This window comes from Mesoplodon mirus (assembly GCF_964341445.2).
Source record: "Mesoplodon mirus genome assembly, chromosome: 18".
Lineage (NCBI taxonomy): Eukaryota > Metazoa > Chordata > Mammalia > Artiodactyla > Ziphiidae > Mesoplodon > Mesoplodon mirus.
Genome location: NC_138994.1, coordinates 38,394,006 through 38,409,603, shown reverse-complemented (window position 1 = coordinate 38,409,603; position 15,598 = coordinate 38,394,006). Strand labels below are relative to the sequence as shown.

General features: G+C 51.9%; 1 protein-coding gene across 3 annotated transcripts in view; it reads right to left on the bottom strand.

Moving 5' to 3' along the window:
• The window catches only part of MPRIP (myosin phosphatase Rho interacting protein), a 127,148-nt gene extending 117,971 nt beyond the window's left edge, over window positions 1–9,177 (bottom strand). For 2 of the 3 annotated variants that reach the window (XM_082602777.1, XM_082602776.1), the window contains exon 1: window positions 8,748–8,970. In XM_082602777.1, coding sequence (XP_082458903.1) covers window positions 8,748–8,870 — 123 coding nt within the window. In that variant the 5' untranslated portion in view covers window positions 8,871–8,970. Of the gene's footprint in view, window positions 1–8,747 lie in introns of all 3 variants that reach the window. The other variant, XM_082602778.1, reaches the window with a different exon arrangement.
• Between the last annotated feature and the right edge of the window lie 6,421 nt (window positions 9,178–15,598).

The window sequence follows — 15,598 nt, the reverse complement described above, 5'->3', positions numbered from 1 at the left end:
AAAGAGAGTCTGAGGGCCAGCCATCCCACAGCACCTTGCCACACAGGCGGCTCCCCTCTCTGGGTCAGTGCTGACGAAACGAACCCCTTACACCGAGCGCCCACTACACACCCAAGCATTCACAGATTTGGCACTCTTGCTACTTCCTGTATCTTCCACCATCCTCACAGGCGCCCACAGAAATGGATCTTGTTGCAGCCCCCGTTTTCAGAGGAGGGATGCAGACTCTTAAATTCTGAGTAAGTTGCTCAAGCAGCATAAGACCCAAATCTGAGCTGAAAGCCCCCTCCCTCAACCCTCCCACTCCCTTACCTGAGCACGTGTAAACTAAAAGTGGGACTGTGTCAGATTTCTAGGTCAGAGCAGTCCCTAAGCGGAAGACCCGCCAGCCCCAGGTAGACAGGCTCTGAGTGCAGCACCCGGGAGACCTGGACTCTTTCTCTGGTTCAGCTGGGACTCCCAGCAGCTGCTCCCCCGCCCGGCCCCTTTAGCTGTGGGCCAGGATACTAGGAGGGGAGAGACAGGACCGCAGGTGCACATGGAGTCTCCCTGGTCTGCCTGTTCCAACCAGTGTTTTAGGACCTAGGGATCAAGGACACAACTACTTCCTGATTCTGAATCCCTCAGGGGAAAACAGGGCTTCCTGTTCAGGGCTGCCCAAAGGTGTGGTCACTGCAACGGGCCAGCAGCCTGTCCAGGGACGTGAGACCCCCCCTAAGGCTGAGATGTCAGGACCTGCGGGAGGACCTGTAAAACGCTCTGCCTGCCCCACGCGCCCCCAGCAGCTAAGGAACCCAAGTCAGGGTACGGCCCTGTTTCTGACAGCAAAGGTTACTGCGTGTTCGCAGACACAGGGAGGGCCAAAAAGAACTTTGAAAAAATCCACACTGTCTTCCTGTGACCTAGGCTGAACCTCCCTGGGTCTCAGTGGCTCCATCTGCTAATGGGGACAATCCTTCACCTGCTTAAGGGTGGGGGGATCACCCAGCCCCTCAGGCCCCTCCTCCCAGGGGTAGGAATGAGAACTCCATTAAACAGCTTTAATTCAGTTCGCAATACCCCAGCCTCCTCCTACTGAAACAGTACCATGTTAACAAGTCAAAGTGGCCTTGCCAGGAGGAGGGAGGACAGGTTCCTGGCCGCACGGAGGCTGGTGTGAGAATCATAAAGCCCCATCCCCAGGCAGCCCCGTGACCAAGGGCAGGCACCCAACCTCTCTGAAACCCAATGTCCCTACACTCCACAGGTGGCCGTGTTGCCACCAGCCCTGCTTGCCTCCCCAGCTGCCGGCGGTGGAAGGAAGTCACGGCACACACAACACCTAATCCAGTGCGAAGCAGGCTCAGGAGGACTCCACAGGCCCGTCCACTCACTCTCACCGTGAGCTGCCCCAAGGACCGGGCAGGACACCAGCCAGCGCAGCACACACACCATGCTGAGCGAGGGGAGGAAGGAGCTGGAAGGGTTACAGACTCCAGGCAAGAACCAGGCTGTGGTTTCATGTGAACTAGGATGACCCTGACTGAGAAAACCAGCAAGTGGTTTGGAAGATTCTAGTTCCAGGCTCCAGAAACAAAATGCCAGCAAATCAACCCTCTGGCTCTCTCGCCCCCAAAGGAAGTGACAGTATAATGGGAGTGGTGGGGATGGGCATTCAGGGGTTCCATCCCAGGGCAGCTGTGAAAGAGCCGCAGACAATTTCACAGAGCCCTCAGTTGCTCAAACCGAAGGGACCACGAAATCTAGGGCAGAGTTTTCAAACCTGCCCCTCGCAGACCTCAGAAATGACTGGAGGTCCCATGGGTGGGAAACAGATGGCTGAGAGGCCAAGCTCTGACCCCGTGTCGCCCAGAACAGTGTCACTTTTTCTGTTTCACACACAATATTTCTGTACGAGATTCCTTTGAGTAAAAGGCCCCACAATTTAAAGTTTGAAAACCACTGACCTGGTCCAACCATGTCGTTTCACATGAGAAAGTGATGTTTGGAGAGTGAGTTTCCAAGGATAAACGAAAAGCCTGTTTTCTCAGATTAAATGCTTCGAAATTGGCACCCAGTGCTCACCACGCCTCCCTGTGTGCCTCGCTCCCCCACAGTACGAGGATGTGGGCAGTAGGGTATTACTTCCCTCTTGTCTCTTTTCCCTGATTGCAATGCTCTCTCCTCTCCTTCAAGTCTAGCTGGCAGCTTGGGAACAATTTAAAGATAAATATTCCAAGTCAAATTTATTTCAGCTACACAACATCAGGGTCCTAGTGATCAGGCGAGAGCCCAAACAAAGTCTGTTCCCCACAGGAGAGACCGTCAGCATGCTTCTTGGAATACCAATTACCACAAAGGGGGTTCAGTAGTCTCCCATCCATTCCACTAGTGGACCACTCCCTGAATACAGAACGTGGGCACCTGCTTTACAGGTGGGAAACTGAGGCCGGGAGAACGTAAGTAACCTTTCTGGGTCACCCGGCCACGTCTGTGCCAAGAACAGAACACAGGTCGACTGTAGTCCTTCTGCGTGGCAAGGGCACAGGAACTCAGAAAGAAAGGTCAAGTAGCAGGCTAGAACGCACGGAAAAAAGCAGCTAGGATACAGCTGCAAAACACTCAGCAGGGCTTCCCTGGTGGCGCAGTGGTTGAGAATCTGCCTGCGACGCAGGGGACAGGGGTTCGTGCCCCGGTCCGGGAAGATCCCACATGCCGCGGAGCGGCTGGGCCCGTGAGCCATGGCTGCTAAGCCTGCGCGGCCAGAGCCTGTGCTCCGCAACGGGAAAGGCCACAACAGTGAGAGGCCCGCGTACCGCAAAAAAAAAAAAAAAAAAACACTCAGCAAATACAAAGGGTTGTGCAGAATGCAGTCACCACGTCCTGCCATGTGCCTGGAGGGACATGTAGCCTGTCCCCACCCCCCCACCCCAGGCTCTCACTCGCTCCCCACAGCATAGGTCCACTAAGCCATGACCAGCAAGCACCCTCCTCTCTTCTGCCCTGCAGGGAGTAGGGATCAGAGCCCCAGAGCTCTAAAACACAGTAAAAGGAGTCACCAAAAAAGAAGTGATATTCAAAGAGAACCCCCTGAAGTTGGCAAAAAGATGTCAAGAGGGGGATGCAAACAGGAGTAACAGCACGAGAGAGCCAGCATTCCAGGAATCCGAACGCAGGCCAAGGAGAAAAACCCACAAGCACAGCCTTCCCACCCTGGACTTCCCCCAAGGGTCTCAGGCCAGGCCACTGCAGCCAGAGCCGCCCCATCCACCACTGTAGGCCAGCCACACGTGGCTACTGAGCACTGGGAAAGTGGCTAGTCTGGACCAAAGGTGCGGTAAAGGTAAAAGTGCATATAACAGCTTCCTTACATGTTGAAATGATAATATTTTGGATACGTTAAATAAAACGTAAAGTTAACTTCACCTGTTTCTTTTTACTTTTTAAATGTGGCAACTAGAAAATTTTAAATTACATATGTGGCTCGCATTATACTTCTATTGGACAGGGCTGGTCTAAGCCAGGGGGGTTGGCAAGCTATGTATACTCGCTCCATTGGCCAAATCTAGCCCATTGGCTATTTTTTTAAGGTCTCAAAACCAAGAATGCTTTTTACATTTTCAAAGAGTTATGTAAGTACCTACTTAAATTCCTCGATTTTTCCTGTAGGCCTGCAAAGCCTAAAATATTTACTATCTGGCCCTTTAAGAAAAAATTTGCCAATCCCTTGTCTAGACTCTAGAAACAATCAGATATTCACTCCAATGACACAAGGAGCAGGGGGCAGGTTTGGAATTTGTGTGTGTGTGTGATTCTTGCACGTTTATTTTTTTTAACTGAGGTAAAATTCACATCACATAAAATTAACCACTTTAAAATGCATAATTCAGTGGCATTTAGTAATTTCCTCATGTTATACAAACAGCATCTCTATCTAATTCTAAAACATTTCATCACCCCAAAACAGAACCCTAACCCCATCAGCAGGCACTCCCCATTCCCCCATTACCAGAACCTTGGCAACCACTAACTTGCTTTCTGTTTTTACAGATTTACCTGTTGTAGACATTTCATATAAATGGAATCATACAGTATGTGACCTTTTGAGTCTGATTCTTTTCACTTAATATCATGTTTCTGAGGGTCAGTCATGTTGTAGCATGTCTCAGGACTTCATTCCTTTTTATGACTGAATGATATTCCATTGTATGGATAGACCACAATTTATTTATCTATTCATCCACTGATCAATATTTGGGTTGTTGCTACTTTTTAGCTACTGTGAATAGCACTGTTACAAACATATGCATAAAACTATTTGTTTGAATACCTGTTTTCAATTCTTTTGGGTATATGCTAGCAATGGAATCACTGAGTCATACGCTAATTGTTCTGATGAACTGCCAAACTGACTTCCACAGCGGCTGTACCATTTTACATTCCCATGAGCAATGCACAAGGGCTCCAATTTCTCCACATCTTCACCACACTTAATACTTCCCCTTTTCTACTAAAGCCATCCTAGTGGGTGTGAAGTGGTACCTCATTATGGTTTCAATTTGCATTTCCCTAATGACTAATGACACTGACCATCTTTTCATGTGCTTGTTGGCCATTTGTAAGGTCTGGAACTTCTGACACACCCCTTGCCAAACTATCTACCAACCTGTGAATAATCACAAATCTTCTAAAAAGGGTGGGCATGGAATCTTCCCATTGTTTCTGAGATGAATGTTAAGTCAAATAAAGAAGTTCCATACCATGGAACTTCTAAGAAAGTCACAGGAACAAAGGGAAATGATGAAATGATTGACTGAAATGACTGATGAAATGATTCACAGAGACCAACTCCTGGCCCACCCACCTCTATGTCTGGGGTTCCTACCCCAAGGCCCCAGCAGTCCCAGCAGTGGAGTATGGACACAGCAAGGGGCAGAATTAGACCAGGAGGGCTGAGGGGGGACAAAGAAGGACTGGAAGAGCTGGGAAAGATCAAGACCAACCTGCTCGTTCTCCAGGAGGGAGAAACCACCCAGCCAAGGTCCCACAACAAAACAGCACCAGACCAGGGGCTAGAACTGAAGTTTGGTGACACCTTCCTCAAAAAGTGATTCTTAATGGCGCACGAGTCAGCAGGAGAATGAGACATCATGTCAGGTCAATACCCACCAGGAACCCAGGCTGGGACGAGGACCTGGAAGCCAAGAACCTTAGTTCCAGACCTGCTGCTCGGCTCCCTCTATTCTCGTTTCACGCTACACAGCCTCCTGAGTGACTCCACTCACTCCCGTGACATCAGAATTCCCAGCTGGCCCCACCCCTCCTCCAGCTCTAGCCGCCCACTGCCGTAAATGGGTGATTCCACCTAAGGACCAAACTGGACCTCCACCTTCTCCAAGTCAAACTTACCACACTATTTTTACTCCTCCCCGCTCCCTCAAATCTACTCCACATCTGCTATTCTCAACTGCCGTTAAAGGTACTTTTATCCACCCAGGTTTCCTCAATCCCCACTCCGGTCAACTGCCAATATCCTGTCCCTGGTGTCTGACGACTCCTTTCCCTCCTGGCCAGCACTGACCTAGAGAAGACCTTTACTGACATTTAACTGAACTTCTTCAAGAGCATCTATTAGAACTTCTGCCTTTAGCCAGGATTATCTTCCTAAAACACAAATCCAATGGATTAAAAAGCTAAGCATAGGAAATTCCCTGGAGGCCCAGTGGTTAGGACTCCACGCTTTCACTGCCAAGGGCCTGGGTTCGATCCCTGGTCAGGGAACTAAGGTCCCACAAGCCATGCAGTGCAGCCAAAAACCAAACGAACAAGCAAAACTAAGCATAAAAATAACTATAAAAGAACTAAGAAAAACATCAGAGACTATTTTATAACATTGGAAAGAAAACCTTCATAAGAATGAGATTAAAACTACAAACTATAAAGAAAACATGGAAATTAAACTGTCATATTTAAAACTACCACGAGACAGAGAAATGATCATACAATTAAAGACAACGTATGACAGCTGCCAGATTAACATCTAGAGCAGGAGTCGGCAAACCAAGCCTCACAGGCCAATCCTGCCAGCTACCTATTTTTGTAAATAAAGTTTCACTGGAAAGAGCCATACCCCTTAGTGTATGTCTTGTATACAGCAACTTCACACATCGGCTTTTGTGCTACAATGGCAAAGCTACATAGTAGCCACTAAGATCTTATGACCCACAAGGCTGAAATATTTACTATCTGACCTTTTACAGGAAAAGTTTGTGGACCGCTGACCTAGAGTATATACAGAAAGCTCCTACAAATCAATGGTGGGGGAGCCCTAACCCAATAGAAAAATGGACAAATAATATGAAAATACACGAAAGAACAAAATATATTCAATAAATATTACTAAAAGAGGCTTAATCTTACTGGTAACTAGGGAAATTATTAAAGAATTAAATCATTTGATAATACCCAATCCTGGCAATGATATGATACAGCCTCTTTTGGAAGACAACTTGGTGATTATCTGTAGAAAAAAAAATTTAATGCACTTGATGTCAACCTAGCTATTCTATTTTTAGGTATCTGCCCCCAGAGAAATACTTGCATTCGTTCTCGCACGCACATGCATTCTCGCTCTCTCACAAACACAAACACACACACACACACACCCAAAAGCAGTTAGAAAGCTGTTCGTTGAGGCATTCACTGTCTATAATGACAAAACCTGGAAGTAACTTTGCTGTCCACCAATAAGGGAATGGTTAAACTATGGTACATCCCTGATGGTACAATGTGTAAAAAACAAGTTTGGTATATTGATATGTATTACCATGAAAACGGCTATAAAGCATCATTAAGCAAAAAAAACAAAATATATTTCAGAGCAAAAATGCACATACAGTTTAGATTTAAATAGGTTTTTTAACTGTACTTGAGTCTGCATGTATGCAGAGAAATGCATAGGAGAAGGACTAAAGGATAAATGCCTTAAAGAGGAGGTGGCCTCAGTGATCACTGATCTATCTTCCAGCCTTGATGGTCTAAAATAAGCTCAGGGTGGGAGGGGCAACAGGAAGCAGGGGCTTGAAGGAGACTGATGGGAACCGATTGGCTGAGGTTTTCTAATGGAGCCATGAGGATGAGAGTAAGAGGCTGGGGGAGGGCCGGATGCAGGGAGCAGCAGCTAAAGCTGCTGGCAACATCCCTGAGTCTCCCTCCTTCTCTCTTCAAGAACAGTTTCTTCCTGAAAGATCCCAGGAGGTAGAAGGCTGGCCTAATCTCTCCCAACACAAATAACCCCACTCATTTCAGAAACGACCATTCCACTTGTGCCCTGGAGGGCCCAGGCCTATTTCAAAACCCACAATTCAACTGTGAATACAGTGCAAGATTAAGGTACTTTTAAATTTGTGACATCCCCCTCCCCACCAAATCCAATTAATTTTAAAAACAGATTCAATTTAAATATGAAGATTCCATTCTAATTCATCTACGTTTAAGAATCGGAAAACAAGCCCTATGAGGTGTAAACACCCAATTTAGGCAGCTGCCTCGAATAACCAGAAAACTCTCTCAGAATAACCCATGCCAAGCCAGAAACTTCCTAAATCCAAGTTTACTATTCTGTAGGTGATTCTTGTTCATTTATTTTTTAAACTGCAAGAAGAAAAAGTTTCATACGATGTCATGCCTTGCTTTTCACAACAGCCTAGTGAGGCAGGAGAGCCAGGGATCCCTGCTCCCAATTTGTAGAGAAGGAAAATAAACTATAACGAGGCAAAGGGACTTGTTCAAGGTCACGCAGCTGCAAGTGATAGCCAAGCCTAGAAGTTCAGTCCCCTGACTCCTGGTCCAGGACCCTCATGGCCACATGAACTGCTTCCCGGGGCAAGGCGTCCAGTGGAGAGGAGGGCATCTCCCTCAGAAGCCCACCACAGCCCGGCACACCACCAGGACACGGACCCTGCGGTCCTAACGCTCTTACTCCGCAGCCCTGGGTGCGGGGTGAAGCTCTGGGTCTCGGGTACCAGAAGTTTCTTTCTGGCCACTGAGGAAGACAGCCGGTCCCAGGCCGTCACCCCTGCCTTGCCACCCACTCGGCCGGCCGTGTAAACACTTCGCAGCAAGAGAAACGGCCAGGCCGGTCCACTCCAAAGCAGCGTGTCGGTGGAAGGAGCGCCCACGACGAAGTCAGCTGGGCTGGAACGGGAAGGGGCTCCCGGCCTCGCGCAGGGGGACCAGGGGAAGCTCGTGTCGGTTGGGGGGACGGAGGCTGGGGAGAGGCCGGCGGGGGGGGGTGGTGAGGGCGGGCCCGGCCGGGAAAGCGGGAGTGGCCGCGCGGGGCCGCAGAGCCCAGCTCCGGAAGGGCCGGCCGGGCCCAGGACCCGCGCCGGGGGCACGCGGGACGGCCCGGCGCCGCGCTGTGGGCGTGTTTCCGCCGCCAAAGCGTGCGAAACCCCCCAGGGACGAGGGACAGAGACGCGGTCAGGAGCGGCGACCCTGGGGGCGGGGAGGCCGTGCGAGCCCCTCCCCCGCCGGCGGCCCCGGGTCGCGGCCCAGAGCAAGACCCGGACCCAGGCCGCCCCCGCCCGGTGGCCGCCGGTGGGAGAGGGCGAGGAGCCGGGCGGCCGAGTGTGGCCCCGCGCTTTGTTCCCGCGCTCGGCCGGGCGCCTCGAGCCGCCGAAACGCATGAGTCACCGGGCGGCAAGCGGAGGGCGCCGCTCCGTCCCGCGGGCGCCGCTTTGTCCGCCCCGCCCGCGCCACCCGCTCACCTGCGTCAGGTCCTCGTCGTTGAGCAGATGCGACTCGCGGGGCTTGAAGCAGTTCTGACACTTGCTCTTGTTGAAGATGTTGGCCTGGAATTTCCTGCACGGGTTCTCCTTGGCCGCCGACATGGCCGGGAACGGGCTCAGGCCGGGCGCCGCCGCATCCCCGGCCGCCGCCTCCAGCCGCGCACGCAGGCCGGCGCCTCACAGAGCGCGCGGCCCCCGCCGCCCGCCCGCGCCGCCGCCGCCGCCGCCGCCCGCCGGTCCCGGGCCCATGGACGCGGCCTCGCGCGCCCACTCCCACTCCCGCCGCCGCCCCGCCGATCCCCGCGCTCGGTGCCCGCGCTGCCCTCGGCCGCAGCTAAGGGGAGCGGAACGCCGGGCGCACTCCAGGGCGGCAGGCGCGCGCGAGGGAACGACAGGCCAGCACGCGGGGCGTGGCGGTGCGCGGGGCGGGGCCGCTTCCCGGCGCGATCGGCGGCCCTGCGGGCCAATGGCAGCGACGCGTCCTGGCTAACAAAGAAACCCCCTGGCCAATGGGAGCCGGGGGTGGGACAAAAGGCGGCCAGGCGCAAGGTAACTTGTGTAGGCGAAGTAAGGCGGGGCGTGGTGGGGCGTTCAGGCTTGGTGGACGGGCGCGCGGCCGCCGGTCCTGACAGCTGCGTGGGCGGGGCCTGCGGGAGGGGAGGGGCCTGAAGGCGGGGCGGGCCCTGCAGGCGGGGGCGGAGGCGAGGGCGGGGGCGGGGACGGCGGGCTGGCTCTGCAAACAGTTCCTGCAACCTCGCGGTCCCGCGCCCACGCGGAGACAATTAGTTTGACACCCACTATGCGCCGGCCCCGCGTGGCGGTCAGCAAGGCTACATACTGTTCCAAGTACTTGATATGCATGAGCTCAGTGAAGGCTCACAGCCTCCCCATCCCCATCTTATGAGGGCGGACACTGAAGCGCAGAGAAGTTAAGGAGAGAGACGTAGGGTTTTTTTTGGGGGGGGGGGTGACTTAGAGATGTAAGCCCGGAAGAGCTGTCAGTTCTATTGCAGACGATTAGTAAGGGCTGACGCGGTGCCAGGTACTGAGCCAGGCATTCCTGTCCCCACTACGTGCTTGAGGAAAATAAGGCTCCGATGTGTGCGTGTGCGGGGTCTACTAGGCGGGCCAACTGTCACTCCAATCGTCCACTGTCCAGTCTCCTGGCCAGAAGACCACTTGGAGAAGACTGTAAAGGGGGCGCAGGCAGAAGGCTCAGCAGCCAAGAGAGGGGGCTCCTTGGGGAAATTAGGGGCGGCTTCAGGGAGGAGGGGAAATTCAAGCAGAAGGTGAGAGGTCGAGAGGGACTGGGGTGGAGGTAGCAGAGGAAGGAGCAGGACGGATGAGGCTGAGGGATTCCCGAGGGCCGGGGCACCCCACGCCTCGGGTTCCAAGCTCGGGCGCGCGTAAAGGTCATCCTGCTGGCAGCCAGGAGTCTACCATGGGAGTTTCCAAACGGGGGGTGAGCCAACTCAGCCCTCACAGAGGAGGTGACACTGAAGCATGTGTTAGTGGCAGCGACAGCAGCTGTTGCTAAGGGAATGGAAGGTTTTAGGAGAAGCAGCAACTGCTTCCAGGGCTGTGTACTTTTCCATTGAGCATCCGGTGAACAGCCCGGGGAGGTGAATTTCAAGTCAGTGTAAGGAAATACTTTCCTCCCAAGAGAGCTGAAGAAAGGTGGATCAAAATCCTGTGGTCACCTAAGCGGGAAGGCCAGCTCCTGACCTTGGTTGAGTGCCTTCACCTACCTGCTGCCTCAGTTACCTCATCTACAAAATTGGCATGATTGTGTGCTTATTGTCAGCATTACATGATATAATGCCTATCAAATATTTAGCATAATATGCCAAAATGTTAATTGGTGAATCCAAGCAAAAGGTGATTATTGTCCTATCCTTGCAACTTTTCTGTTGGTTTAAATTTTTGCAAAATAAAAAAGTGTGTGTGTGGTGGGGAAGACAGACAATTGCACAGAATACTCAGAAACTGACACCAATGGTGGCCTCTGGGGAGGGAGCTGGGTGGTGACAGATGACCTACTTTTAATTTTCACTGTGAGCCCTTTTGTTTCTTTGGATTTGATATTGTGTGCATGTATAACTTGTTTTAAAATAACTTTTTAAAGTCCTACCCATGCCTCAAGGCCAACTCAAAGGCCCCTTCCCTTAAGAAAATCCTTGGGGGACTTCCCTGAAGGTCCACTGGTTAAGACTCTGTGCTTCCACTGCAGGGGCCATGGGTTCAATCCCTAGTCGGGGAACTAAGATCCCGCATGCCACATGGGGTGGCCAAATAAATAAATAATAAAAATAAAAAAGAAAATGCTTGGCAGGTTCCGCTCAAGTCAGCAGACACATCCAGTGCCTGCCTTGAACGGCAAGGGTCTGCAGCTGGGGGCATAAAGAGGCATTTGATTCGGGCCTGCCTGGGAGGAGCTCACACTTGAGCAAGTGGAGACAAATAAGAACAGAGGGCAGACGGACAAATTCAATCCGGGGTGTTGTGAGGGTCCAGACAAGGGCACCCAGCTCTGTCTGTGGCTTCAGGGAGGGCTCCCTGGTGGAGGCAGTGCCAGGCTGAGACCTGAGCTGAATAAGAACCAGCCAGGAGAAGGCAGAGGGAAGGCACTCCAGACAGAAGTAGCACAGAGAGGTGAGAGTGAGGGAGAATAGTAAACAGATGGTGCTCGCACAGGTTTAGCCCTCGCTGAACGAATACCTATTACGGTAGATTAAAGCTCAACCTCTTCAGGGAGATGGGCGGTGTTGGTGTTTATCATTATTATTGTTTTGTCTCCATCTTACAGAAAACACACATGAGGCTCAGGGCGTTTAAAGAACTTGCCTGTGGTCCCAACATGCACTCTCCAAGTGAGGATTCAAGCCCACACAGACTGACCCCAGAGCTACCTGGGCAGTAGGGAACCATTAAGTGAAATCTTTAGATTGAACACTTAAGAAGGGTTATTGGCCTGGAGAATGAAGCAGAGGTGGAGACTGGAAACATGGCTGACTGGGAAACTACTCCGACAGGCCACGGAGCAGCGAAGGTAGAGGCTTGAATTAGGACAGAGTCAGTGGGAGACTTCGGGAAATATTCAGGAGGGCCGGGTGTTCTTAACCCTTCCAAGCGCTGCTCTCCAGACATGACCAGACTGTGGCACTGTCCGAGCAGGGCTGGGTCGTGGTTCCGGCTGCATTTCCACGCCTGCTTCACCACCTGGCACGTGGTAGGCACTCACAAAGTGTGAACCCACGAAAACTGACCGTTCTGTCTCATATTGTTGTCTCTCCCCGACCAGAGTATAAAACCCACGCGAACAGGGCGTCTTACAGCCTTGGTTTCAGTTTCCGGGATCCTAGAACAGCACTTGGGACAAGGTCAAATACTGCATGTGAACACAGAAACACTCATCGGGCTGTACACTTATCATCTGTTCACTGCAGACATCTCTGTGGATAATGTAAAGCTCAAACAGGCAATAAGCAAACAGGCAAGCAAGCAAAGCACTCTCACCTGGGCCCCAAATGCAGGCAAGTCCTGCTCTGCGCACCTGACAGCATCCTGTAAGGAGCGGGACTTGTGCATGCACACGTGTGCATATCCACTCTTAGACCCAGCTATGGAACCCCCACGTGGACACACTCACAGAGGTAACTGCTCTAATCTCGGTCACCGTGGATCAGTCTACTCGGCCCTTGAACCGCGTGTGAGTGGAATGTACACTCTGTGTTTGGCTTTCTCACTCAACTGTGGGTCTGTGCACCCCGTGCCGTCACGTGTGTCAGTGCCTCATGCTTTCTCACTGCTGCCTCAGGGTCCACTGCCTGGGCGGCCCCGCGAATGTCCCCAGTCTGGGCCGTGGTAAGGCTTGGAGGGGCACCCTTTGGCCTGACTCTGGCCCACATAAGCACTTACTTCTGTTGGGACCACCCAAGAGGGCACAGCTGGGTATTTGGTGAGCGTGTGTTTCACAGAACAGGAAACGCCTGGACAGTCCTCCAGTCTGGGGGCTGGCCCTCCTCTCCCCCTTTGCTTCTTAACTAGGTAATAAGATTCACCTGGGGGATGTGTTGCTTCCCCAGCTCACGGGGCCTTCCCTGGAAATGCCGTACCAGGGCCTGTCGGCGCTCTGGAAGCCATGGGTTGCCAGGCCTGCCTGATCTTTAGGCGAGTTTTGGAAACAGTGACGGAGCTGTGGTTCTCCAGTCTTGAGCGATTTAAAAAATACCTACTCTGGGCCCCCATTCCCAGATATTCGATTTAATCGGCATGTGGAAAAACTCCTCGAGGGGGTTACTGTAGGGGCAGGGGCCCGGCCCACTGGTTCAGGGAGAGTGGGAGGGACAGGCCACGAGGTCGCCAGCCCAGGAGGGCCCAGGAGGTCACATGGCTGCACGAAAACCACCCACCGACCCAGCGTGACCGGCCACTGCTTTATTGCCTCTCTCGGTTGCGCGGGCTGACTGGGCCCCAGCAAGGTTCTGATGGCCTGGCCTGGGGGTCTAGTGTGAGCACAGTGAGACGGTGCCCAGGCTCTCCCCACAGCTCAGGGATCCCCAAAGTGCTCCAGGAGGGGGAGGCAGAAGCCAGCAGGCGTCTCAAAAGTCCCTCGCTTTCTGTGAGTCAGCACGGCTGCCCCAGCCCTGGGCACTGCCCCAGGGCCTGAGTCCCCGTGAGTTTCCGTGAGCTTCACCAGGGCCCCCTTGAGACTGGCTGCCACAAACAGTGTCTACTCATAGGTTACTGTGTGAGGACAAAATATATTAATACACGTGATGTGTCTAGTTTGATATCTGAAACAGTAACTGCTCCGAAACTTTCAGCTTTTATTCTGCCTAGAACCTCTATGTCGGGGTTGGTGAGCTTGTATTTTAGGCTTTGCAGGCTACATGGTCTCTGTCACAAGTAACCCCCTCTGTTGTCCCGTGGAGGCTTCATAGACAATACATAAGTATGTGGGTGAGGCTGTGTTCCAATAAAACTTTATTTACAATAACAAGCGGGGGGCCAGGTCGGCCCTCTTCCTTGGGTCCCCTCTTTTCCTGTCAGTCGGGCCTCACTGTCCTGGCCAGTCTCTCAGGAAGGTGGGTCTTCCTGGTCCTGGTCTAGCCCCTGTCAGCCATCACGTCGGCTCTTGGGGTTCCATGGTCATGGAGCGCTGTCAGTGTGCTCTATGCTGGGTACGAGGTTCCATCACATATAATCTCACTAAACCCAACTACCACCATTCGAAGGCAGTTCTGGCAGTGCCAAGTGGTGCCTGATGGGGGTCCTTATTAACCTTCCATCCTCCAGCAGTCCCCCAAAGCCACCCCAAATAGTTCAAATGCAGCTTACTAGCCCCTCCCTGATTGCCACCTGGGGTATTACTCCCAGCTTACAGGTGAGGAAACTGAGGCCCAGGAAGGTCGAGGACATCATTCAAGGTCGTACAACCAGTAAATGGTGAGGCCTAATTCAGACGTGGGCAGCATATCCATAACCACTGCTCTACCCGACCCCGGCCAAGGGCGCTGTGGGCAGGTGGGCCCCCGCCCTTCCCCGGGGCTCAGGTGCAGCTGCCCTGGAAGGAGATCAGAGGATCATGGAGGCCCCTTCCAGCTCTGACTCCTGCAGACACCGAATGACAATAGTCCTCAGAAATGCACTCGGAGAGAATGACAGGCACTGGACATACAAAGTCCAGCAGGAGGGAAATTTCACCATTCTATTAAAATTTTAAGCATGCACACCCTTTGACCTAGTGATCCCTCTTGAAAGATAGGTGTGGAGCTGCTCACGTGCACAAAGGTATGTTACACACAAGGGTGCTCAGGGTGTCACTGTTCTCAAGAGCAGAACCATGGAGACATGCCAGCTGGCCACCACCGGAGGATCCGATAAATAAATGATGGTTCTTTGATACAGGAGAGCACCACGAAGCTAGTAAAGAATGAGAGGGTTGAAGTGGCCAGCCGTCTGCAACGCAAGGTGAAGTTTAAAAGCTGGTAGGAAAATGGTGTGTGTCTTGGTAGCTCCCTCCCGTCTTAAGTAGATACAGAGACAATATACATAGTATTTGCACAGAGAAGTTCTAGAGGCGCAGACACCAAACTGTTGAAATTAACCCTGGGAGGAACAAGAACGTGGGCTCTCAGCTAAGCTATTGATTTATATCATGTGTGTAAATTTTTTAAAACAAACTTTTGGTTTTTATAGAGTCATGTGATGAAGGCTGGTGTCCCCACCCCCAGCTTCGACAGTCCAGCTCAGGAAGAGCCTCGTTTCAGGCACCCTCGTCCCCTCCCCTCCCATATTATATAAGAGCAGACCCCAAACTCATACCATTCTTCCGTAAGTACTTCAACGTGTGCAAAGATCATACACAGGCATACCTTGGAGATATTGTGGGTTTGGTTCCAGACCACTGCAATAAAATGAATATTGCAATAAAGTGAGTTGCGCACACACACAAAAAAATACTTCAATGTGTGTCTCTAAAAGATAAGGACTATTATTTTTTAAGAATTTTTTAACATTTATTTATTTATTTGGTTGCGCTGGGTCTTAGTTGCAGCACGCAGGCTCCTTAGTTGAGGCATGCGAACTCCCAGCAGCATGCATGTGGGATCTAATTCCCCGACCAGGGATCAAACCTGGGCCCCCTGCGTTGGGAGCACGGAGCCTTAACCACTGTGCCACCAGGCAAGTCCCAAGGACTATTTTTTTAGAGCAGCCACAAACCATGATCACACCTAAAAAATAATAATTCTTTAATATCTTATGTTCGGTAATTTCCAGTTATCTCATAAAAACGTGAGTTATTTTCATAATAATAATAATAATAA